The sequence below is a fragment of the Esox lucius genome, chromosome 2 (assembly GCF_011004845.1).
Source record: "Esox lucius isolate fEsoLuc1 chromosome 2, fEsoLuc1.pri, whole genome shotgun sequence".
Taxonomy (NCBI): Eukaryota; Metazoa; Chordata; class Actinopteri; order Esociformes; family Esocidae; genus Esox; species Esox lucius.
The window spans coordinates 4,287,562-4,315,474 of record NC_047570.1 but is presented as its reverse complement, the minus strand read 5'-3'; the positions used below and the strand labels follow the sequence as shown (position 1 = coordinate 4,315,474).

General features: G+C 43.6%; 1 protein-coding gene across 1 annotated transcript; it reads right to left on the bottom strand.

The window, feature by feature from the left end:
* Window positions 1-178: 178 nt before the first annotated feature.
* LOC105025973 (CD151 antigen) lies at window positions 179-27,658 on the bottom strand. Its single transcript, XM_010897085.5, has 8 exons — window positions 27,446-27,658; window positions 10,602-10,689; window positions 9,341-9,532; window positions 5,217-5,291; window positions 3,580-3,684; window positions 3,146-3,304; window positions 2,868-2,954; window positions 179-815 (listed from the first exon to the last, which is right to left on the bottom strand). The coding sequence occupies exons 2-8, from the start codon at window positions 10,686-10,688 to the stop codon at window positions 756-758; spliced, it is 765 nt and encodes a 254-aa protein (XP_010895387.2). The 5' UTR covers window position 10,689; window positions 27,446-27,658; the 3' UTR covers window positions 179-755.
* Window positions 27,659-27,913: the final 255 nt, after the last annotated feature.

The window sequence follows — 27,913 nt, the reverse complement described above, 5'->3', positions numbered from 1 at the left end:
TGTATAAAAGCAAAACATAGTTAATTTAAAAATCCACAACGGCACACAAAGAATGGCGCCATAGGTGTAATGTGTGAAAAGGCCTGGCAGGAGTAGTCAGTTTGAAATAACTTGACAATCAGTTGACGACAACTTTGGCATGAGTGGAGAAATCCCTTGTATAAAAAGATGAAAGTTCTACAAATTAAAACAAACTGAAAATGAATAAGGTGAGAGAGGAAAAGTGTAAAATACATGTGTAAATGTATAATCAGCTACTTAATGCATAAAGGAAATGTGTTGCCGTTTTAATTGGCCCCAGAGGTCAGGTCTTACTCATTATTGCCACAGTCAAGATTATTGCAATGTTAAAGGAAAGCAGTTCTCATGAGGGTTAAGAACTTCTGCATGGGCTGTTTTGGTCCACTGATCTTTACACCACACTAGGTTTCCCTAAATGCTCCACTGTTGCAGAAAATATAGAGCAAAGTAGACCAGATAGCTACCAGGGGGACGGGGGACACTTTTCAGTTGTAGCATTGCACCAATAAAATTAATCTTGAAAATCAAGCCCCTGTTTTGCAAAGCTAGAACAAAAATCCCCACACCCACCTCCCCCTGTCGTTACTGCACCCAAGACTCTTACACAGCTCCTCCTCCTTTTATTGCTCAGTACAGTGGTGGACTCCAGGATGAGAAGAGTTCCTAGACGATGATGACCCTGATTAGCTGAGGCCCCTCCCTCTTTCTCCATACCGTCCATCCTCGTTCTACCATCAGTATGGCTCGGCCTTCAAACTCCGATATAGACAGCAAGTAAACACCATCCCAACAACCTGAAAGAAAGGCGTCATAAAAGGACTGATGACATAGCACACAGAAGGCATAAAAACTACCTTGCGGGCAGATGAGCCTGAAGATTTGGTTTCAGTTGGTTCCAGCATATTTCAAAGCACACCGATCAGCCATAACATTATGACCACTCACAGGTGAAGTGAATAACACTGATAATCTCATGGCACCTGTCAGTGGGTGGGATATATTAGGCAGCAAGTGAACATTCTGTCCTCAGAACTGATGTATTAGAAGCAGGAAAAATGGACAAGGGTAAGGATCTGAGCAACTTTGAGGGGCAAATTGTGATGGCTAGACGACTGGGTCAGAGCATCTCCAAAACTGCAGCCCTTGTGGGGTGTTCCTGGTCTGCAGTGGTCAGTACCTATCAAAAGGTCGGGAAAGCAGTGAACTGGTGACAGGGTCATTGATGCACATGGGGAGTGAAGGTTGGCCCATGTGGTCCGATCCAACAGACGAGCTACTGTAGCTCAAATTGCAGAAAAGATTAATACTGGTACTGATAGAAAGGTGTCAGAACACCCAGTGCATTGCAGTTTGCTGCATATGGGACTTTTTAGCAGCAAACCAGTCTTGGTGTCCATGCTGACCCCTGTCCCCTGCCGAAAGCACCTACAATGGGCATGAGAGCATCAGAACTGGACCACAGAGCAATGGAAGAAGGCGGCCTGGCCTGATTAATAATTTCCTTTTACATCACATGAATGGCCGGGTACATCACTTACCTGGAGAACACATGGCACCAGGATGCACTATGGGAAGGAGGCAAGCCGGCGGAGGCAGTGTGATGCTTTGGGCAATGTTCTGCTGGGAAACCTTGTGTCCTGCCATTCATGTGGATGTTACTTTGACACATACCACCTACCTAAGCATTGTTGCAGACCATGTTTACCCTTTCATGGCAACAGTATTCCCTGATGGCAGGGGACCTACACAATATTAGGCCGGTGGTCATAATGTTATGGCCGATTGGTGTATATGCCTGAGGCCTCAGGAAAATGCATGTTGATATTGAAAATAATATTTCATAAATAATGGATTTAATTCATATTGTGCTTTTCTAGATTTCCAAAGTGCTTTATGTCTTCAAGGTGGAGGTCACCACCACCGCTGTGTAGAATCCAACTGGGTAATGCACGCCAAACAAGTTGGGCCAGATTGCTCCCCAGCAACAAGGTGGTGGTGGAAGGAATGAGGGGAGGTTGATTAGGAGGCAAGGATGGTACAGCCAGGTTAGCCAGTTCATTTAAGAGTGGGGGGAGGGGTGGGGGTTAAGGGCCATGGGATTGTTAGTGAACACCGAAATATCAGGATCTCTGTTCAGAAGACACTCCAACCTCAGTTCCAGATTCATCTGCTGTCCTGCCCTGAGACTGACCTGGACCCTTTACAGCTCCAGCCTGACCCTGTACCCTTTACAGCTCCAGCCTGACCCTGTACCCTTTACAGCTCCAGACTGACCCTGGACCCTTTACAGCTCCAGACTGACCCTGGACCCTTTACAGCTCCAGACTGACCCTGGACCCTTTACAGCTCCAGACTGACCCTGGACCCTTTACAGCTCCAGACTGACCCTGGACCCTTTACAGCTCCAGACTGACCCTGGACCCTTTACAGCTCCAGACTGACCCTGGACCCTTTACAGCTCCAGACTGACCCTGGACCCTTTACAGCTCCAGACTGACCCTGGACCCTTTACAGCTCCAGACTGACCCTGGACCCTTTACAGCTCCAGACTGACCCTGGACCCTTTACAGCTCCAGCCTGACCCTGGACCCTTTACAGCTCCAGCCTGACCTGGACCCTTTACAGCTCCAGAGGGACACAAGCCGTTGGCTGCAAGGTGCTATTTATAAGTGCTTCAGTTTCTGCATAATCATAGATGAAATATTGACACCCCACGCTATTATATTTGCCTACATTTACACCTATTTTTTCACCCCTGAATTTCTGCAGACCAGGCCAAGGATAATCGTGTTTATGGCGGCCATCTTAGGTCAGGTCTGTGCTGTGAAATCATTTACACTGCTCACCTGCACACAGGCGATGCCCACACCCACCGCTCCAATGATCTTCAGGTGGTCCAAAATGAAGTTCTCCAGTTTAGTGATACAACCCCCCTGGAGAGAGGAAATTATGATCACTAAGTTTGTTTCTGTGTGTGTGTGTGTGTGTGTACACGTCTATGTTTGTAATTAGTAGCAACTACCTGCTACTGACACGTGTCGCTTTTCTCTTTAACCAGATACTCAATCCTGTAATGAAGCAGATTTTGCGCTGCAGGTGCAGTAACACATTCTCCAGGACTCACCTCAACCTTGTAGATGTTGGAGGGGTGGTCTCTCTTGCCACACCCATTCATCTGAGTTTTACAGCAACTGTCTGGCACCCGCTTCTGTTTCTCATCATTGGTGTTGATCCACAAGCTGTCGGCCCAGTCAGATGAACCGTTGCTGCCGCAGCACTTAAACTGGAAGGAGAAGGCATTTAACAAATAGGGAGCCGAGAGGTAACACCAAATGCCTTTCAAACCCTGAGTTTTGAAATGACCGTTTTCATGTCGGGTAACAAAGGAAGAACGTATGATGAAAATATGCAGTAGGTGTGCCAGAAAGGGTAAAAAAACAGCAATAAACTGTAGACCTAAGCAAAAATACACAACCAAGCTGACTGACAAAAGTCAACACATGTCCACGTGTCCCTCCAACCAGACTCCTGAAGTCTGCTTGTGGTGGTTTCTCTCACCTCCTGCTGCAGCTTATCCACTGCTTTGGTGATGTGCTCTTGTCCCTCCGCCATGTACTTTTTCACCATGGTCTCCCGCAGGTTCTGTTTAAGCTCCTCATTGAGCTGCACAGGAAGACAGAAGCGACATGTTAGACAGCAGACACACAGAGAGGTCTGTGTAAGTGTGCCATTACAGCATCTGTTTCCGCACTGTTGGCCACAGCTGTGTTAAGTAATTAATTGGCTGATCCCTACCAATGACCTGGTTGTAAGAGTTGCAATCACATCAACTCTCCATTCATGTGAAGGGATCAGCGTAATTAAGCTAGGAAGTCCCACCCACTTGACTACAATAAAATGACAGCTGCTCTTAATGGCGAAGTGCAGGCTAGAATAGGTTTATTCCCAGTTATGTCCTGGACACAGCGAACATGACCTAGGTCAGGCTACGACGGAGTGACTCAGCCGAAAGGGCAGTAACCAGAGACTAAGCAGTGACAAGAAAGGGGAAATCATATCACTGGAGTGCAGGTTTCGGTTGTAGCTTAACAATTGAACGATGACTTGTCTCGTACATACCAAATGATAGTCTGTCTGAACAGGTCCCGTAATACTTGGCAGATAGTGGAAGAAGCAGACAGAAAGGTCAATGTCGGAGACTGTGACTCATCTAGCTGCTAAATAACACCTGAAGGGACCCTAATCCATCTCATTGCGGGATGGATTAGGGTCTGCAATTACAGAAGGAAATCCTGCTCTTGACCAAAGGATAATTTCAAGCAAGGAAAATACGAAGTGATACACGCAACAGGTAAGAGACTGCTCTGTTAAATGTTCATTCATTTACCACAGCAGAGCAAAACTTAAGCTCTCAGCTAAGAGTGGACGTCTACATCCAGCTGGCCCACAGTTTCTATGGCAACCACAGAACGAGCCAAGTCAGAACATAAAGGAGAGATGAAAAGAATACATGAACAGGGGAGTGTGTGTGGGGGGGGGGGGGGGGTAGGTTTTTCATTATACCTGATGACAGTGTGGGTAACACTGCCGCAGTGAAAAGAAAACCGGGCGAAAGGATCAAGCAACACAAGCAGACAATAATCCAACAAGAGTGCAGGACCGACTGAGCCGGCAGGATGGCGTTCCCTCATGTCGACGCCTCGATCTCCACAGGCGGTAATATTGCACAAGCAATGCAGGGATTGTAGCAGGAATCACATTATTTAGCGAAATCCTCACCATCATACAGAATGGCCACAGCAACAAGCGTGGGAGGAGATGAGAGGAAGAGAGGGAGAGAGAAGCTAGAGCTAGAGAGAAGCAACAGCTGGGAAAAGGCAATAGAGAGAGATAGAGAGAAGCAACAGCTTGGAAAAGGCAAGAGAGCGAGCGTGAGAGTGAGACTGACTGAGGTGTAATCGGTGAACTTCCATTGAAGTCATTTAGCCAACTCTCATTCAGAGAGACGGTGCAGCAACACCTCCGCACCACTGAGGTAAATCACACCCACAACCCTGGCTTCACGGGCTCCGCGCTCTACCGACTCAGCCACACATGACACCAGGCACTCTTCCCTCACTGGGCGGGGCTCCTGGGTATACATTCTGGTTCTGCTGGCGGAAGCGTCAGGTGCTCTGGACTGAGTCATTCATTACCTGTTGGTAATAGATGTAGGCCAGGATACCGGCCAGGATCTCCAGCAGGAAGATGCACAGCAGCAGGACAAAGTACTGTGTGGAAGACAATGAAGACAGGGGATTAGCTTGAAATGGATATCCCGCAGCCCCGCTTCTATGTGTCTGCAGGCTTCGAGTTTAAAAGGAAATGTGTGGATTTGCGAGTTAGACGAGGCAGAGCTTTGTTTCTCAGAGCCGTCGGCAGGTGGTTGTAGGGTCATTGTTAGGTTGTTTTGATTAAAAGGATTAGAAATGTTGGCCAATTTTAGGGATCCAATCTGCGGTGTCAATAGGAACCTTATCAACTGGACCAGAAACAGTTTTACTCTTCGATGATATGATGCAGCTAAACAGTTGGTAATTTATGAAATGCTACAAAAAAGCATTCAAGTTATCAGAGCCCTTCATGGTCCACAGCTGGGTTAGAATTATGGAAAACATCTGGTCAGGGTGTTGAAAAAGTGTGTGTACGCACGCACGTGTGAACATTATTTCCCCAGTGCCTGTTCCCAATACTTTCTTTTTAAAAGCGTAAATCTGGAATTCAGAAAAATAAGTAAAATGCTCTGACGATCTGTTAAGGACAGGTCGTTCATGACATCAAAAAGTAAAACCTTGTGCTGTTGGAGTTGGGCCTGCTACGGAAAACCTGTTGTGCAGTTGGAGTTGGGCCTGCTACGGAAAACCTGTTGTGCTGTTGGAGTTGGGCCTGCTACGGAAAACCTGTTGTGCTGTTGGAGTTGGGCCTGCTACGGAAAACCTGTCGTGCTGTTGGAGTTGGGCCTGCTACGGAAAACCTGTTGTGCTGTTGGAGTTGGGCCTGCTAAGGAAAACCTATTGTGCTGTTGGAGTTGGGCCTGCTACGGAAAACCTGTTGTGCTGTTGGAGTTGGGCCTGCTACGGAAAACCTGTTGTGCTGTTGGAGTTGGGTCTACTACAGAAAACCTGTTGTGCTGTTGGAGTTGGGCCTGCTACGGAAAACCTGTTGTGCTGTTGGAGTTGGGTCTACTACAGAAAACCTGTTGTGCTGTTGGAGTTGGGCCTGCTACGGAAAACCTGTTGTGCTGTTGGAGTTGGGTCTACTACAGAAAACCTGTTGTGCTGTTGGAGTTGGGCCTGCTACGGAAAACCTGTTGTGCTGTTGGAGTTGGGTCTACTACAGAAAACCTGTTGTGCTGTTGGAGTTGGGTCTACTACAGAAAACCTGTTGTGCTGTTGGAGTTGGGCCTGCTACGGAAAACCTGTTGTGCTGTTGGAGTTGGGTCTACTACAGAAAACCTGTTGTGCTGTTGGAGTTGGGTCTACTACAGAAAACCTGTTGTGCTGTTGGGAGTTGGGTCATCCATAGAAAACCTTTGGTATTCAGTGAAGTTGGGCCTGCATATTTTCTATTTACATCTAACTACAACAAAATAGAGAAGCAGCAGACAACAAACACCCAGATGAGGCCTCTACCTCCTTCGCACACAACTCTGTCAGAGGCATGGAGTTCGATAGAAAGCTGATACAGCAAAGGAGAGGAAAGACATTGTAGTTAGTTCACACTGACTCGACAGCAGTCTTCTTGCCACTTGTGGCCAGAGTTAGGTCACTCACACAGTAGTTTTTCTATCCTCATGGGTCCAGAAAAATTATTGATATACCTAAACATATTGTCAATAATAATAATAAAAAAAAAAACAGGGACTAAATTTTCTGGATTTATTGTCTTTTGAGGAGACATTTGGTCTCCTCAAAAGACAATAATGTATAGTAAACCTGGATTAGAGATATAGACATGTATTAGAGATAGTGGTATAGTCAGACTGATTGATACAGACAGAATACTACGCACACCTCCCTTTTCCTCTCTAACTCTCTCTCTCCTTACTTTGTTCTGACAGGGTCATTCCTTCAGCATGATTCATCAGCCTAATCTTAACTCCTTTGGGTGCACTCTGCATGCCAACACACATGCAGTCCAAATGAGAGACTGTGTGTGAAACTTTAACCAACAAGAACAAATAATACTGGACTATTCTTTCAACTCTGAAGTCACAGGAAGGGAAAGATCATATCATCACTAAAAAAGGAAATGTATTGGTTTTATTGGTGTTTTTTGCCAAAATCCCTATGGACAGTACATGTTAAATTTTATATGAAAAAGAGACTGTCGAACATGAATACCAAGTTAAAACACTTGCTGGCAAGAAGATCATATACACAATATTTTTACAGCACACACATATGGGAAATGGAGCATTCCGTTTATGACCTTGACAAAAGCGGACAAGCTCTGTTTAACCAGATCAGTTGGTCCCCGACAAAACATTATTTGGAAAAACATTGTCAGAAGGCATCGAAGTAGACATTTGCATACTGTTGAAATGGGGAAAACATTTCTAGAGGGCATTCTCCTCAGATTGAGACAAGGGCACCTTTGCACCAACAGCTTAAATCTGAGCTAATGTTAGCCGCAGCCTCCGCAGGGTAGGTCATTAAACATGATTGGAAATGACACTCATTTAAGACCCGTTAAAATGAAATTAGTTACAAGGTAAGGAAAAAGAAAAACAAATGACATGTGGGTGCACAGTTCAGCTCAGTCTACCACAGCCTTTAAGGGCTTGGGCCAGGAAGTATGAGGTCACTTTCGCCGTCCCTCTTGGGTTTTCTGACTCAGCCGGTGGTATTAATTCAGTTTGTTTGGGAGGAAAACTGTTTGCCTCAAGTACTTTTGCCACCTCACTGACACTTCTTCCCCCAAACAATGGAATGTGTGTTTGCATATGCTCATACTGCACCTCCTTTTAGTTATACAACTCTCCCCTCTCTCCCTCTGAAATGAAAGCAAAGGCATTCGTGGAAAAGTATTCTCATAAAGTCTCATCTGAGAAATACATGCAGGCTGTAAGTTGTGAGTGTTTGTGTTTTAGACAAGTTAAGTGAGTGCCTTTTGGGGATTGTAAAATATAAACCTGAAATATAAACCTACCCCAAAATAAAATAAACATTATCTAAGTAAAGACTGCCCAAAAAGCCCTTAATTTGGGGCTTAAGGTTTGGGATGGATTTAGGGTTAGGCATTTGCTATTACCCAAGTCATAAAAGCTGTATATTTAGTGTATAATTTAGGAATATCTTAAGTTGTACTTAAGCTATACATATACTTAAGTGTGTTAAAATAGACCCACTTATTTCACACTTTTGTATACTAAGATGTGGTAATAAGGGCTCTTCGTTCAGCCCCCTCTGGGCTGTTGGCTGTCCTGTCCATTTGGGGTAATTCCCAATGTATAGTCTTCTATCCAGCACTGACCTTTGCAAATAAATTCATTGATTAGAATGCACTTACTACTAAATTGTGTGGTTGTTTCACCTAGCCGTCTTAAAATGCATGAACCAACTGTAGGTCGCTCTGGATAAGAGTGTCTGCTAAGGAACTAAAATGTAAATGTATACTTGTAATATTACTGGAAATAACATTTTAGTGCTTGTAAAATATGCTCAAAAGTTTGGCTATTGTGGATTGGTTTTTTATTTATTTTAAAGGGTATTAATAAGGCTATTTGGTCCTTTTACTTCAATAGAAATTTCAGCCTGCAAGTCTTTCTAACGGAGCTGGGTTAATGTAGGTGGGTTTGCAGCCTTCAAACTATTTCCATGACAAATGTCCCACGTATGTCTCTGTGGGCTCCTGCTCTTTCCCAACTGCTCAGTCTCTGCCAGCACTTACAAACCACTCTGTGTACACAGTATGTTTGAGGGCCAATCATGTTCATGTTCAAATCTGTTGTTTTCATACACACAAATGAACCATGTTTTGAGGCTCCCTTGAGGTTCTATTTTCTGCTTCTGGTATGGATTTTGTACAGCTGCTTTGCATGTTAACCAAATTTAATCCATGGGTTGTGCATCCTAGAAAGAGGAAAAATAACAAAAACATATTGCGCTCCCAGCATTTGTGTGTTTAGTGTGGATGTCTACTTAGCAGCTCTGCTTTGATCCTGAAAGCTAAAGGTTGAACTCGGAACCAAAAACTGGGTCAGTGTTATTGATGCATACTTGTGTCACCAGTGAGACATGAAGAATGCAAATTCTAATAAAGGACGGCCACCACTCACCACTCTCAGCAGGTTCCTCTGCTCCTTGAAGGTGGCACAGCAGCCCAGTACACCCGTCACCATGACGATGGCCCCAGCCAGGATCAGGATGTAGGCGGAAGCGGCGTAAGTTGACGAGGAGAGCAGGCTGATGTAGTCGCTCTTCTCCACCAGCGTCCAGATGCCGACCGCCATCACCACACCCCCTGCCATCTGCGAGGAGACAGCGGTGTTGAGACACATGGGCTAATGGCAAACAAATTACCCGTGGCCTACTTCAATCATTGTGGCCATTCATTCTCATCTATAATTGAACACTGCTGAATGTGTGTCGAATGATGCTAAGTCTTATACTTATACTCTGCTGGGCCAGCAGATGTTGCAGCACTGCGCCAAAACCTTGTCACTGTGCCAATTTAATCACTCAGACAGGTTCTGATCTCTGTGTAATCCAGGGTCATTCATTCACAAAGGAGTAAGCGGAGAAGCTGGCCGGTTATACACCAGACTAGATGTGTAAAATATGGTTAAATAAATCAATACACTGCTAATTTTCTAAAATGAGAGGAAGTGTAGGAAGTCCCAATGACATTAACACATGTACACACCCCAGGAGTAAAGGTCATGAGAGACAGGCAGACCCACATGCTAAATATAGTGTCTTGGACACACAGCGCTTAAAGGCAGACTTGGGCCGTGAAAAACTGTCAAACCTCACCTCTGTCTCAATTAGACAACAGACAAGGCAATGTGTGTTTGGACGTTCACTGACGTTGATAAGTGCCACTGCTGATTTATGATTGACCAACCCATAATGTGGTGTTGAAACACAAAACATTGTTGCACAACAGAAGTTCACCCTTGAATTCACATATACTGTACAGCAATAACAAATAATTCCTTAAAAGGACAAATGTTTTGCCAGGCAAAAGAGTATCTTTGTTTAGTTAATTAAGCCGTAGAAGACTTAAGGACGGAAGAACATCGGTTTCACACTTTTCACACATTTCCTGTGGCTATTCATTTTCGGGTTGGTGAGAATGTGAAAAAACATTTGTGGCAGCGCATACTAACTGTGCAGTCTATTAGCTGGTTGTATTGTGTCTTTCCACAGAAATGTTGGACACATTTCCAGATTTACTGTTGTTCTGTTGAAGACATGCTTAAAGTTAGATGTACGCTTTTTTTTTTTTTTCACCCGATGGACCACATGGAAATTTAAAACTGAGATCTGTCTCGGAGGGGTTGTTCTCCCAGCTCAGGAGACCAGACAGAGACTCACCCAGAAAAGGAAGTTGAATGTGAAGAGGAGGTACTTCAGACAGATGGTCCCACATGTCTCCTTCTCCTCGTACGGTGGTGCCCCCATGCTGTGAAAGAATGAGAGAAGTTGGTTAGAAAGGTTTCAGGTTAACATTTATCAGTTTCGTAGACCCAAGAGATTCTCTACTGAGAGTCCAGGACTATGTTCAATCTATGCTAATGTTTCAAAATATAACAGAGTGACCTAGTAGAGATAGGATGATAAACCGAAAGTATCGACAGTAGCCATCGCAACCTATTATTGCTGACATTTTGCTGATATTCACCACCAGGCTTATACCTGAGAAAGCCAAATTAAGTTCAGTAATATGGGTGATTGTTAATGGGAAAATTGATCGCTGCATCCATTAACCCATTATTAGTAAAAATAAGAAAGTGGTACACTTTATGGTCATAGACATTTACCACCCTGCCATCTTTTGGTGGTCCGATATCTAAAGTAGAAGCCAAAATGACAAATGTGTGACACTGAGGCCAGAGGGGTTTGAATCAGAGCTTCGATATGACAGCAGGGTTAACATAAGGCAAGTCAAAATACCACTGGTGTATTCTGAAATGTACATGACCAAGCATGTGTTAGTGTTAGCTAAAGGCTGCCAGAGGGTCATTTTCTCCACCTGATACAGCACTGAAGATGGTTAGAATATCCAACGCAGGTGACCTACTGGGACCATGCACACACAAAAATGTATTGGACCAATCCCGAAATAAATACATCTCTATTAATTTAGTATGATCTCTGTGGTACTGGTTGCCCTAGTAATTAAATGTATAGATCAAGGTCAAGATCAAAAAGCACATCCTTACAGGGCCAAAAACAGAATCCTTGACCATGTCTAGGTTGGCCATTACAAATTAATGTAATTTCAAAAGCAAATGTCAAACATTTAACCATCCCATGAATGGGAAACAATATCTAATAAGGGGAGAGTGGGGTAATATGAGCCATTGGATAAGGTTACCCATCCCCATATTTAGAAAAAAGCAATTATACACTACTCCAAAAATAAGGGAACCCCCTAATCATCACAGTATAACACCAAGTCAATTAAACTTCAAGGATATCCATGTGTCCAGTTAGGAAGCATAAGCAATTGTGAGTCAATGTCACCTGTTTTGGTGCAAATGAAAGTGACAACAGATGCACTGGAGAGGCCACAGCAAGACAACCCCCAAAACGGGAAAGGTTTTAGAGATGGTGGCCACAGACAATTGCTCTCTCCTAATCCTTCCTGACGGATTTAACTCCAGCTGCGCATTTTGCTAATGTCCTTGTCACTACTGGTAGCATGAGGCAGTACCTGCAGCCCATTCAGGTTGCACAGTGTGATGGTAATTCCATCGATTGACACGCTTAAAGGAGTAAGAAACAGACAAAATTCTCTAGGCACCATTTTAATATCATTTGCAAATAAGAGAGACAACGTCAACCGCTTACCAACATAATCGTCCAAGGAGTCTCTAACTCTATACACGTCAGTCAACTGTATATAATTGTGATGGTAATTCTATCGATCGACACTCTAAAAATAAGGAAGTACAGAGACGAAGTTCTCTTGGCACATTCTGACAGTTTTATTAATATTTGCAAATATGAGAGACGCGTCAAACGCTTACAAACATAATCATCCGAGGAGTCTCTAACTCTATACAAGTCAGTCAACTGTATATAAGGGAGGAAAAGGGGTGTGGTAAGATGCTGCCCATCTGACTCATGTCAATAAAACACATGCCCTTTATCCTATCTCACAAGTCAAATGCTATCCTCCCCCACCTTATCCTTCCTGCCATAATGTTTACTGTTGTTTTTACCTAAAGATCAAATTGATCTTACTTCCCCCCAAAGACCACATTCCTGAGGATCAAAAGACTGACACCCTTCTTCTAGGCAGGAGGACATGGCCCAAATTCCTAATAATCCTCTGATATTATACAGACGTGTGTCACAATCAAAGTAAAGATTTACATACCAGCCAATGGAAAGACAGACATTTCTCAAATGCACCTTAGTCAAAAAGTTCCATAACAACAGGCAGTCCAGCTCTTTCAGGATGGCACATCCATACGTGCCGTTGCAAGGTTTACAGTGTCTCCCAGTAGTCTCAAGAGCATGGAGGAGATACCAGGAGACAGGTTGTTACACGAGAGCTGGACAGGGCCGTAGAAGGGCATCAACCCAGAAGCAGGACCGGTATTTACTCCTTTGCGAGGAGGAACAGGAGGAGCACTGCCAGAGCCTTACAAAATGACCTCCAGTGGGCTACTGGTGTGCATGTTTCCATAACTGAGGGCCCAACATCCTCTAGTGGGACCTGTGGCTCACAGCCCAGCACCGTGCAGCTCAATTGGCATTCGCCAGAGAACACCAGAATTGGTAGGTCCGCCATTGGCGCCCTGTTATCTTCACAGATGAGAGCAGGTTCACACTATACACGTGACAGACGTGAAACAGTCTGGAGACACTGTGCTAAACGTTATACAGCCTGCAACATCATCCAGCATGACCGATTTGGAGGCGGGTCAGTGATGATCTCGGAAGGCGTAACCTTGGAGGGTCGCACAGACCGCCACGTGCTAGCAAACAGTACAATGACTGCTGTTAGGTACCGGGATGAAATCCTCAGACCCATCATCAAACCATATGCTGGTGCAGTTCCTGGATGATGAAGGCATTGATGCCATTGAAGGGCCCTCACGTTCCCCAGACCTGAATCCAATGGAGAACCTCTGGGACATAGCACCACAGACTGTCCAGGAGCTCAACGATGCCCTGATCTAGGTCTGGGTGGAGATCCCCCAGGACACCATCCGCCATCTCATCAGGAGGATGCCCAGACGCTGTTGATTCTTAATGCATTTGGTTCTTTGAGACCTGATGTGTGATTAAAAAGTGTTCCCATAATTTTGAGCTGTGTATTTATGGCCCTTTGTCATTAGTACATTATTTTCACCTGATAGGGGACATCCTGAAATAACGGTAGAGATACAAGTCCTACATTGGTCTCATTTCCTGTTTAGGGGACAACTTAAGTGAAAATTGGCTCATCTTAGCCCAATCTCACCTGTTAGATTTTAACATGCACTACAAAGAACATTGTTCTCCTGTTGAAATGCCTGTCCGGCTATGTATCTGTGGTACACTTCAGTGAAAAACCTGAAGGATCTCTAGATCAAAACATCTGTTAATTTTTTTTATTAAGATATAGTGGAGTTAGTGTGCAGGCTTTTTCTAGTAATGATTTGTCTAAACTTGTCATTTATGTACGTACATGTTTGGCATGTTAGGCTTGGACAGAGGGTGGACAAAACAATGGAAAAACCTAACAATATTTTTTTTTAAATCAAGGATTCTAAAAAGCTGTAGGGCCATTCTTTGCCTTCAGAACAGCTCCAATCGTTCCTGGATTAATGGGATATTGCACCATTCTTCAAGAAGAAAAGCCTCCAGTTCTTTTAGGGAAGAGGTTAATGAGGTCTACTTGGCAGAATGTGCTCCAGAACTTCCCATGATGGTTCAATGACATTTAGATCTGGTGATTGGGTAGACCATGAAGTCATCCTGGTGTTCATAAAACCTCTCTTGCATTTGTTTAAGTGTGTATGGGGGTATTATCATCCTCGAATACTGGAACATCATGAGGGAAGCGTATGCAACAGGAAGCACCTAATATGAGATTAGGTAAGAGATACGGATTCAATTCTTTCGTCATTATCAAGGCTGTGATTTTGCGGGCATTGAGCAACTATCCTGTTATCAATCTCTCTGTAGGTCAGATTTGACTTGTTTTTTCTTTGCCAATGGAATTTCTTCTTCATGTTTTGCATGTACTGTCATGATTTTGTTTGGACTTCACACATTCGATAATTTTGCAGTTTATTACCAATTTACCTGCAATTCAGGCACCAACTATTTGGTCTCTTCAGGAACTCTGTCAACTCATATTGATTTGAAAACTCAACTATCAAAATACTAATTGTGAGATCTCTTTTATAGCTGACAGATATGTACAACTAATTAGTTGCTACAAAATAATAATTTTCCATGTGGTGTTTCTGTCATTTTGTCCACCACCTGTATACTTGCTAAGTTGGCGCTCAGAAACCAAGAGCAATTATCACCTCTCCCAGCAAAGTCTTGATATTATTAAAAGTTCCCCAATTGGCCAATTGCTTTGATACTCCTAAAAACTGAGCTGGAACGACTCATACCCCACACTAAATCAATAGCAAACATTTTCTAAAGTGAATACAAAGTTTTTTTTTATCACCTATAGCAATCGCTAGCTCGTATTGACACCAGTTTATATTTGTTGATTGGAATATGTGGAATCTTGATTTTATAGTTCTGTTGCTTTTGAATGTAACATTGTTCTACACCAATCAGCCATAACATTATGCCTAATATTCTGTAGGTCCCCATTTTGCTGACAAAACCACCCTGACCCGTCGAGTCATGGACTCCACTAGACCTCTGAAGGTGTGCTGTGGTATCTGGCACCATGACGTTAGCAACAGATCCTTTAAGTCCTGTAAGTTGCCAGGTGGGGCCACCATGGATCAGACTTGTTTGTCTAGCACATCCCACAGATGCTCGATTGGATTGAGGTCTGGGGAATTCGGAGGCCAAGTAAACACCTTGATCTTGTTGTTGTGTTCCTCAAACCATTCCTGAACCATTTTTGCTTTGTGGCAGGGCACATTATTCAGCTGAAAATCAGGAAATAGTGTTGCCACGAAAGGGTGCACATGGTCTGCAACAATGCTTACGTGGGTGGTACGTGTCAAAGTAACATCCACATGAATGGCAGGGCCCAAGGTATCTCAGCAGAACATTGCCCAAAGCATCACACTGCTTCCACCGGCTTGCTTCCTTCCCATAGTGCATCCTGGTGCCGTGTGTACTCCAGGGTCACATGAGGTAAAAGAAAACGTGATTCATCAGACCAGGCCACCTTTTCCAATGCTCCGTAGTCTAGTTTTGATGCTCATGTGCCTATTGTAGGCACTTTCGGCAGTGGACAGGGGTCAGCATGGCACCCTGACTGGTCTGCGGCTACACAGCCCCATACGCAATAAACTGCAATGCACGGTGTGTTCCGACACCTTTCTATCAGTACCAGTGTCCTTCCTTGGATCACTTATGATAGGTACTGACCAAGGCAGACCGGGAACCCCCCACACAGGCTGCAGTTTTGGAGATGCTCTGACCCAGTCATCTAGCCATCATAATTTGGCCCTTGTCAAAGTCACTGAGACTCTTACGCTGGCCTCTTTTTCCTGCTTCTAACACATTAACTTTTAAGACTGAATGTTCACTTGCTGCCTGATATATCCCACCAACTCATGAGCTTAGAATTATAAGGTTCCAATACGATTCAGAGAGAGCATCAAAGACTGCATATCCCTGTTGGCAAAGGTTTTACATAGTATATTTATTTTGTATAGCTTAACAAGGCCATCACCCTAACTGTACTTCGGGTAAGTCATATCAAAATTAGAAATGTTCTTTTTTGGAATAGTTCAAACACAGATGGAACCTTATAATTCTGAGAGCTCTGATCCGATTCAGAATTATATAGTTCCATCTCACCATCACAATGTAAAACCTTTAGTTGCAAATTGAATATCTTAACACCAAAACGTTGTTCTAACATATACATTTTTCAAATGTAGTGTATACATTCATAAGATTTAGAAATAACAGTTATATTTGAATAAAAACATTTATATTCAACATGTCAATTCACATGCAGTTAGGCAATACCATAAAGTTTGAAACACCTTATACATTAAGCATGTCTTTATTTTATTACTTTACGTAACACTATCACTATTATTACTTTTCATTTTAGCAGGCATGTACTCAAACATTGACCCTCTGAGGTCACTCTTCTTGGCCTCTGGGTGTTTGTTTTTTTTATATATCTTTGCCTTTGACAAGATGATGGTTGGTGAGACAAGAGTCTGACCTCAAAATGTACATGTCAATCATGGCACTTAGTGTACTGTATACTGTATGGACACTGACCAACCACAATCTGGGCCACTGCAGCAAAAGGTACTTGCTTGTGTTGATCATTTAACAAGACTACAAGTTGTTATAGCTGGCCCTGTTCATGATACATGGCCATAATGACTGCACTGCTGAACACTTAAAAGCATCTAGATTTGTTAGCTAGTTAACTAGATAGTGTGCTGACGATATCATTAGTTAGTTACTATGAAGCCAGCTATCTGCACATCTAATTGCTAGATGGATAGCTAAGGTGATTAAAAGTTTACCTAGCTAGCTAGTTAACTTGCCACTTTGCAACTTGATGTGGAGATGGTTGGCTGGCTATATTCACCGTAGCTAACCGGACTGTGTACATTTGCTAGCGAGTTAGGACCAGGTAGCTAGCGGAGGTTAGCTTGCAAGCTAGTGGGTTAGGGATCTAATTTATCTATCAACTTTAAATATTCCCAATCACGCCCCTCCAGGTGTCACTGTCGTTGCCCACGTGGGCGTTGAAGTCCCCCAGTAGAACAATAGAGTCCCCAGTCGGAGCACTTTCCAGCACCCCTCCCAGAGACTCCAAGAAGGTCGGGTACTCTGCACTGCCGTTCGGCCCGTAGGCACAAACAACAGTGAGAGACCTATCCCCGACCCGTAGGCGCAGGGAAACGACCCTCTCGTTCACCGGGGTAAACTCCAACACTTGGCGGCAGAGCTGGGGAGCTATAAGACACTCGGGTGAAGTGAGGGGCGGAGCTGTCAACTGATCACCTCCTGGTGGTGAGTTGGATCCGATGGCGGGGGAGAAAGCTGGACAGACTCGGCAGGCCCAAGCGTACTGTAAGGGTCTGCTGGGAACGTCTGGCCGAGTCTCCTGTCAGAGAGATCTTTAACTCCCACCTCCGGCAGAGCTTCGACTGGATCCCGAGGGAGGCTGGAGATATTGAGTCCGAGTGGACCATGTTCTCCACCGCCATTGTCGAAGCGGCCGCTCGGAGCTGTGGCCGTAATGTCTCCGGTGCCTGTCGAGGCGGCAATCCCCGAACCCGGTGGTGGACACCGGAAGTAAGGGATGCCGTCAAGCTGAAGAAGGAGTCCTATCTGGCATGGTTGGCTTGTGGGACTCCTGACGCAGCTGACGGGTACCGACAGGCCAAGCGGGCTGCAGCCCGGGTGGTTGTGGAGGCAAAATCTCGGGCCTGGAAGGAGTTCGGTGAGGCCATGGAGAAGGACTATCGGCTGGCCTCGAAGAGATTCTGGCAAACCATCCGGCGCCTCAGGAGAGGGAAACAGTGCCCTACCAACGCTGTTTACAGTAGAGGTGGGCAGCTGTTGACCTCAACTGAGGATGTCGTTGGGCGGTGGAAGGAATACTTCGAGGATCTCCTCAATCCCGCTGTCACTTCTTCCATTGAGGAAGCAGAGGATGAGGGCTCAGAGGTGGACTCGTCCATCACCCGGGCTGAAGTCACTGAGGTGGGCAAGAAACTCCTCGGTGGCAAGGCACCGGGGGTGGATGAGATCCGCCCTGAGTACCTCAAGTCTCTGGATGTTGTGGGGCTGTCTTGGTTGACACGCCTGTGCAACATCGCATGGCGGTCGGGGACAGTGCCTCTGGGATGGCAGACCGGGGTGGTGGTCCCTCTTTTTAAGAAGGGGGACCGGAGGGTGTGTTCCAACTATAGGGGGAATCACACTTCTCAGCCTCCCCGGGAAAGTCTATGCCAGGGTTCTGGAGAGGAGAATACGGCCGATAGTAGAACCTCGGATTCAGGAGGAACAGTGTGGTTTTCGTCCGGGCCGTGGAACACTGGACCAGCTCTATACCCTCTACGGGGTGTTGGAGGGTTCATGGGAGTTTGCCCAACCAATCCACATGTGTTTTGTGGATTTGGAGAAGGCATTCGACTGTGTCCCTCGCGGCATCTTGTGGAGGGTGCTTGGGGAATATGGGGTCCTGGGTCCTTTGCTAAGGGCTGTCAGGTCCCTGTACAACCGAAGCAGGAGCTTGGTCCGCATTGCCGGCAGTAAGTCAGACTTGTTCCCAGTGCATGTTGGACTCCGGCAGGGCTGCCCTTTGTCACCGGTTCTGTTCGTAATTTTTATGGACAGAATTTCTAGGCGCAGCCAGGGGCCGGAGGGTGTCAGGTTTGGGGACCACACAATTTCGTCTCTGCTTTTTGCAGATGATGTTGGCCCCTTCTAACCAGGACCTTCAGCATGCGCTGGGACGGTTTGCAGCAGAGTGTGAAGCGGTGGGGATGAAAATCAGTACCTCCAAATCCGAGGCCATGGTCCTCAGTCGGAAAAGGGTGGCTTGCCCACTTCAGGTTGGTGGAGAGTGCCTGCCTCAAGTGGAGGAGTTTAAGTATCTAGGGGTCTTGTTCACGAGTGAGGGAAGGATGGAACGGGAGATTGACAGACGGATCGGTGCAGCTTCTGCAGTAATGCAGTCGATGTATCGGTCTGTCGTGGTGAAGAAAGAGCTGAGCCGCAAGGCGAAGCTCTCGATTTACCAGTCAATCTACGTTCCTACTCTCACCTATGGTCATGAGCTTTGGGTCATGACCGAAAGGACAAGATCCCGGATACAGGCGGCCGAAATTAGCTTTCTCCGCAGGGTGGCCGGGCGATCCCTTAGAGATAGGGTGAGAAGCTTGGTCACCCGGGAGGAGCTCAGAGTAGAGCCGCTGCTCCTCCACATCGAGAGGGGTCAGCTGAGGTGGCTTGGGCATCTTTTTCGGATGCCTCCGGAACGCCTTCCTGGGAAGGTGTTTTCCGGTCCCATCCCACCGGGAGGAGACCCCGGGGAAGACCTAGGACACGCTGGAGGGACTGTCTGGGGAGAGGGAAGTCTGGGCATCCCTGCTTAGACTGCTGCCCCCGCGACCCGGCCCCGGATAAGCGGAAGAAGATGGTATGGTATGGTAACTTTAAATATTCTTTTTTAAAAAGCTGCAATATAGCCAACTAATATTCTTCAACTTACGCTTCACTACTGCTATCTCTTTTAAACAAATCATCAGTAAAGTCATTCAATGTTAGGTTTCTAACTGTTAAATTTGCAAACTATCCCAAGTCAACTAGTTAACACACAAAGTAGCACAGCTAAACATACATGGCTAAAATATGGATTTTGATTGGTCCTCCCATAATCAGAGGATTTTGATTGTATCACAGATAGAACCTTATAACTCCAATGTGGTATGCCTTCTTGGAGATGGAACTTTATTATTTTGTGAATTATGGACAAAAAAAATGATTTCAAAAGACAACACCACACAGAGGTTAATAAACATAAAATAGTCCAGTATATGTAAATAACTCAATTTGAACAAAAATGTCAGATGGAACCTTATAATTCTAAGCTCACGAATTCACAGGTGCCATGATAACACCATTACCAGTCTTATTCACTTCACCTGTCAGTGGTCATAATGTTATGGCTGATCAGTGTATATTCACAGAGGAAAGCTACAATTAAGTGCTTGTTTTATTTCTTCTGTACAGAGCGGTCGACAATTCAAGGAATTCACATGTCTGGGACAAGTTTTCAAAGACAAATCCCCTAAAGTAATATCTACAATTCCATGTCAACATGTTAATGTGGACATATTCTAAGCATATTATTGTTAATTGATTTGTGGTCCATAGATTTAATGCGATTTCTCTTTAGTTTTCCAGTGCCCAGACAACATAACAGAAGAAGGAAATAGCCCATGGATTTCAAGAGCAATAGGATTTCTTTTAAGTTCTTTGGATGGAAAACACACTACTTCAAACTCAGTCCTTGATTAGCATATGCGATCTACCATTCCAAGTATGTTTGTTTTTATTCAGCAAATCAACATACAATTATACAACTGTTAACATGTGTATATGCTTACATATTTATCTCAAGAAAATAAATCAGTATAACAATGGTGCCATAAATACAAGTGGTGCAAAACATTAAAGTCACTTAAGTACATATTTTATGGTAAATTATGAATTACGAAATTCTCTAACAAAGAATAAGGTAATGAGCAGTACCTTAAAGTGGCCACTTAGCATGGATTAAGCAAAACGGTGAACACTGAAAATCTAAGATAAGTAAGTGTTAAGATGGATATTGTCTGAGCACATTTTTCTGTGATTGCAGAGATCAGGACAGCTGCAGATACGCCCTCCAGGTGCATCCTCTGGATGTATGCCAGTATATCTTGGATCTGCTGTCCAAAACTGGCCACGTGTTCTTCATCCCAAGTTTCAACAACAAAGATCAAGGACTTCAACAAAGAACAGGAACTTTCAATCTAGCAGAATTGAGTCAGACCTGGTTGATGCAGAATAGAGTTTTGACGGTCACATTGCCAACCTCATCTTCTCTCTCATAGCCATCAAAGGTTTTTTTTGCTCTTAGGCAGTGATGTTGACCTTTCAGGTTCTCTGAAAATATGCACTGAAATAATACATGACAGTGCTGTCCTCTTCTGTCAACATTTTTGCAGGGTTGTTTTTAAAACGAAAGTCCGACAAAATAGATTTAATTAAGTTCCAAGAGAAGTGGATAGGCACGTACAGTGGGGAGAACAAGTATTTGATACACTGCTGATTTTGCAGGTTTTCCTACTTACAAAACATGTAGAAGTCTGTAATTTTTATCATAGGTACTCTTAAACTGTGAGAGATGGAATCTAAAACAAAAATCCAGAAAATCCCATTGTATGAAGTTTTTATAATTAATTTGCATTTTATTGCATGAAATAAATATCTGATCACCGACCAACCAGTAAGAATTCCGGCTCTCACAGACCTGTTAGTTTTTCTTTAAGAAGCCCTCCTGTTCTCCACTCATTACCTGTATTAACTGCACCTGTTTGAACTTGTTACCTGTATAAAAGACACCTGTCCACACACTCAAACAGACTACAACCTCTCCACAATGGCTAAGACCAAAGAGCTGCGTAAGGACATCAGGGATAAAATTGTAGACCTGCACAAGGCTGGGATGGGCTACAGGACAATAGGCAATAGGCAAGCAGCTTGGTGAGAAGGCAACAACTGTTGGCGCAATTATTAGAAAATGGAAAAAGTTCAAGATGATGGTCAATCTCCCTCGGTCTGGGGCTCCATGCAAGATCTCTACTTGTGGGGCATCAATGATCATGAGGAAGGTGAGGGATCAGCCCAGAACTACACAGAACTACACAGCAGGACGTGGTCAATCACCTGAAGAGAGCTGGGACCACAGACTCAAAGAAAACCAATTAGTAACACACTACACATTCATGGATTAAAATCCTGCAGTGCGTGCAAGGTCACTCTGCTCAAGCCAGCCCATGTCCAGGCCCGTCTGAAATTTGCCAATGACCATCTGGATGATCCAGAAGAGGAATGGGAGAAGGTAATGTGGTCTGATGAGACAAAATTTGCTTTTTGGTCTAAATGCCACTCGCCATGTTTGGGGGAAGAAGAAGGATGAGTACAACCCCAAGAACACCATCCCAACCGTGAAGCATGGTTGAAGGTGGAAACATTCTTTGGGGATGCTTTTCTGCAAAGGGGACAGGACGACTGCACTATATTGAGGGGAGGATGGATGGGCCCCATGTATCGCAGGATCTTGGCCAACAACCTCCTTCTTTCAGTAAGAGCACTGAAGATGGGTCGTGACTGGGTCTTCCAGCATGACAACGACCCGAAACACACAGCCAGGGCAACTAAGGAGTGGCTCCGTAAGAAGCATCTCAAGGCCCTGGAGTGGCCTAGCCAATCTCCAGACCTAAACCCAATAGAAAATATTTGGAGGGATCTTAAAGTTTGTATTGCCCAGTGACAGCCCCGAAACCTGAAGGATCTGGAGAAGGTCTGTATGGAGGAGTCGGCCAAAATCCCTGCTGCAGTGTGTGCAAACCAGTCAAGAACTACAGGAAACGTATGATCTCTATTTGCAAAGGTTTCTGTACCAAATATTAAGTTCTGCTTTTCTGATGTATCAAATACTTATGTCATGCAATAAAATGCTAATTAATTACTTAGTTATTTTCCGGATTTTTGTTGTAGATTCCATCACTCACAGTTGAAGAGACCTTCTAATGGCCTCAGATAAAGGTTCCCCATCCGTCCTGTTGCTTCTTTATCTTAGTGCTGCTTTTGACACTATTGATCACTCCCTTCTCTTAGAGAGAATGGAAACCCATATTGGGCTACGTGGACATGTTCTAGCCTGGTTTAAATCTTATCTGAAAGATATCAGTTTGTTAGTGTGGATGGCATATCCTCTGACAAGTCAAAGGTATGCTTTGGTGTTCCTCAAGGCTCGGTTCTGGGCCCATTATTGTTCTCACTATATATGCTCCCTCTGGGCGATGTAATCCGAAATCACAATGTAAACTTTCACTGTTACGCTGATGACACAGTTATATATTTCAATGAAGCATGGAGAAGCCCCTAAATTAGCTACTTTGGAAGCATGCATTTCAGATATTAGGAAGTGGATGACAGAGAATTTCTTGCTCTTAAACTCAAGAAAACAGAAATGCTCGTTTTAGGACCCAAGAAACAAAGAGCATTGTTAGCAGATCTCACTGTGAACCTCGACGGCTGCATGGTCGTATCCCAAAAAACTGTAAAAAACCTTGGCGTTACCCTTGACCCTGACCTCTCCTTTGAAGAACATAAAATATGTCTCAAGAGTTGCTTATTTTCATCTTCGAAACATTGCAAAAATTAAAAACTTTCTATCAAAAACTGATGCAGAAAAATTAATCCATGCTTTTGTTAATTCTAGACTAGATTACTGCAATGCTCTTCTCTCTGGTTATCCAGACAAATTAACAAATAAACTTCAATTAGTGCTGCACACGGCTGCTAATTAGAACAACATTTTTTTTTTACACATTACTCCTGTCCTAGCGTCCTTACACTGGCTGCCTGTTAGGGTAAGGGCTGATTTTAAGGTTTTACTCTTAACTTATAAATCAATACACAGACTTGCTCCTACTTACCTTACTGAAATGATCCAGCCATACATACCTGCACGTAACCTACGATCGCAAGATGCAGGCCTTTTAATTGTACCTAGAATTTCTAAACAAACAGCTGGTGGCAGGGCCTTTTCTCATAGAGCTCCACTATTGTGGAATGATCTGCCAATTAAGGTTAGAAATGCAAACTCAGTGCAAACTTTCAAGCGTCTACTAAAAACTAATCTCTACAGCACGGTTTATAATTAGGTGTAGCCTGGCCCGGGGACTAGAAGGTGACCAGTAGGCTTGATACTGCCCCAACTATATTATTGTGCTGGGGGATATGAGGAATGCACTTCTAACTTTTCTCAGTCTCCTCCAGTTTTACATTTTAGGAGGAGATGAGGTCCTGGTCCACACCTGCGGTGTACCTGGTTTGGGGGGCCCTTTGCTGTCCCTGTCCTTGTCCATCTGGTCATACTTTTGACCTGGTCTAGAATCAAATAGACTCTGGATTTAGCCCAGAGAAATGTATTTATTATTCCAATTGGACTCTTAATATCACACCTGGCACAGCCCGAAGAGGACTGGTTACCCCTCTGAGCCTGGGTCCTCTCTAGGTTTCTTCCTAAAATTCGGCCTTTTTAGGGAGTTTTTCCTAGCCACTGAAATCCAACACTACTGTTGTTTGCTCCTTGGGGTTTAAGGCCGGGTGTCTCTGTAAAGCACTTTGTGACAACTGCTGTTGTAAAAAGGGCTTTATAAATACATTTGATTGAAGAGTACCTATGATAAATTACAGACCTCTACATGCTTTGTAAGTGGGAAAACCTGCAAAAATCATCAGTGTATCAAATACTTGTTCTCCCCACAGTATATTGTAAAATTTGCATATTCCATTACAGTCTTTCAAAAAGAAAATGGTACACCCAAATATTTTATTTTCCTCTAAAATGTTTGTTTACATGTCAGACAACTTGTAATAATGTAAGCGTAGCAGTAGGTACTATATGCCTTTCTACAAATAGCAAGTAATAAAAAATGGCAGTTTTGGTCGACGCCTGATTGATAGGGTTCAATGAAGTCTTTCCTTTAAAATGGGTATCCATATTTGACCTAAGACCTACAAACTCATACTTTTGCAAATAAGTTTTGTCTCCCCAAAAACATAACATACAAAGCATGAAAATAAGTAATGTCAGGAGCCTTATTTATCAATACTCGGCAAAAATTATTCTACATTTTTAACGAAATGTATAGGGGTCATTGGCACAACCCCAGAACTGTTTTCGCAAAACGGTAATAGATTGGGTACACTTCTTAGCCTCAGTGCTTGTACACTATTTGCATTTCAACACACCACTAATATCTCAAATGGTCATAACCATCACCTTACTTCTTTGGGAAACAATGTCATACGTGAAATACAACAAATTAATCCAAAAATAAAAGAAAGCAATCTTTCTGAGCTACTCCTCGTTGTTGTATTGAAAAAAGTTCATGTGAAGCACTCCGGAAAACTCAAACAAGTGAAGTGCCAATGAAGTTACCCGTACAAAGCAAATCAATAAGTGATAGCTCCTGCCCAAGTCTAGCAATAACTATGAATGATTCTGAGGCTCAAACAAGAAAGAATTACAACAACAACAAATTAAGAATTTCATTAATCCCATGTGTTAACTTTCAAAGCACTAAACACATTATGGGAATTGTTAATGAACAAAATCGCTATCAAATGGCATGTAAGCAGATATGAGTCCCGCCCATAAGCACCATAGTGCACACCGACCTCACAGTGGCCATGCCTGAGAGTACATGTCCGCAACCAGACCCTTCCCCCTGAACTGGTCCCGCCCCCAACTCCATTACTGAATTGTTAATCAGCTTCATGTGATGCATGGACCATGCACGTAGCTTGATGGGCCAAATCAGGCACGCCTGGTGATCAAATAAATAATTGGGATGGCTTGTACATCTCTTTGCTATTCCTTGTCATAGCCTACTTGTTATGGTGGGTGTTAAATCATTTTAGAATGCACCAGTAAACAGGGTTAACTTTTCTTCTCTTTAGTTTAGAGCTAATTAATCTGAAAACCTGCTTTAAAAAATACATCACTTTCTGTACTTCTGTGTATGCTTGACTCCATGGTGCTACAAAGTGGGTGAGCTAAGCATTTTCACACAATTGCATGACAGGCAGTCTTCCTTGACGTCATCCTTTTAGGCTAATTAACCAGTCGAGTGCAGGCCTGCCCCATCTTCCTGCCAGCCTTCTCTTACTCCCAAACACAAACTGTACCAGTGTGTAAATTGCACACACAAACACTGAATGGGTTTTACCAACAGAAATCATGGATTTATTATGAGAACAGCTAAAGAACCCATTCCCCCCAAGAGTGTAATGCATGACAGCCTTCTCTAGCTTACTGTAAATCCCACAGCAAGATGACTAGGCTGGCCTGCCTGGGGAATATGTTACACAGCAATTAACAGCTGTGGAATGGCGATGTATTTGCACTGTGCTATATTGAACCACTATGACAGGCTCATATTCACTGTAACAAAGAGCATAGCAGCACCATGCGCTCTTAATGTGTCATTAGTTGTGACATTTTCTGGCATCTAACATGGGTCTATATCCAGCAACTTATGTCAGTTCATCAAGCTTAATTTTGGTATAGGTAGACAATTAGTAACAAATATTATTTAAATTTACAGCCTGTGTAGGCCTACATGTGTTCATTTGGGTGGTCTGTCCTCTGAACCTGTACTGTGTCTGTTGGCCATCTGTTAGGATGGACAGACCACCCGTGTGTCCTAGTCAATTAAATTAAAATGAATGTTTGGAGGGCACCTCATCACTGTAATATTGGAATACTCTAAATGTTGCAGTTGAGTCAAGAACACTTTTCCCAAGCTTACAGTGCCTTAGGTCAAACAGAAAAGGAAATCCCAACTTTCGAGAAAAAAGAATGACATGTTTAGTACACCAGACTTAACACAGAAAACAACTTTTGTGTTCAGATTAGGAACTCTGAAAACAACCTTATAGCCAAATTTAAATAACGTATGGCTTAATACAAGACCACTCACTGATAACCAGACAGAACATTCCCCAGACAAACCACACCTGTCTGAAAAAGATTATTCATCAATGAGTGATCACTGACGTCTCCTGAGTCCAGTTTTTCAAAAGTTATGTACCTGGATTTTGCTGAATTATATAATATACATAACATTTTCGAACTGAATGATAAATAAAAACAAAAGGCATGATAAGGTATGACTGGAGTTGCAAACTACTGGCACCATGTTATTACTGGGGTTTACTGTTTGTCAATTATTCTGAACCTTTCTTGTGGGGTTAGAGGAAATACAATTAAAATGCCATACTGAAACTCCATGCAACAATTATATTATTTTGGAATGGCATGAACGGCAACTTTGACAGTCATACAAACAGTAAACCCACCATAACATGAGATAAAGAAGACCGGGTCGAATTAGAAAATTATGTTAGGTTCTGAAGAATCTTCGGTATTTAAGATTCTTAATACAGGGTACCAGATAAGCAACCGACTCTTATCTACAATTCACAAAGAAAATACTCGAAGTGTTGTCCCTGCCCTCTGGGCAAAACCTAGCCTACATGCTACTGTTAGCTAGAGAAAAATAATGTATCCGCAACGAAACGTTAAAATAAACTTTTGTGCCCTGTTTTGGATAACAACTAGAAAGACCGAACTAAGTTGCCCAGGAATTCGACACAGAACGTCGAAGTTAACTTTTCTGATTCTTAACAGTGTCGAACATGCATGTTACAAAGTAACAATCTTGAAGCTGTTGATCCGTACATACCTGCAGCTGAATTATAGCAAGTACTACAAAGGCGTTGATTCACCCAAAGAATAAAAATGCTGTTAATGTTTAAAAGCAACTCTTCGTTTTCATTAGCAACTTGTTTTGTAGGGATTCCTTCGCCAACCAAACCAGAGAGGGGGAAGCACAAAATGCTACGCTAATTGTTAGTCCACTGGGGTCTGTGTATCGTATGTCGACTCCACCCCAATCACCTTGCCTTATTTCTGCCCTAAGGCGCAGTTTCGCGCAGTTTCTCACTGTTCTTCAATTCTTCTGGGCATGTTGTTACTGATTAACGATTTTTCTAATAAGTAAACCGTATACTATATTATATTAAACATGATAAGTTTTAAACACAATTATTGCACGAGTCTGTTGGGAGGGTAGGGTGGACCGTATTCTGGTTTTGTTTTGATATATTTCCTCAATTTGTCTGGAATCTCTTGTTTCTCATGTGAATAAACG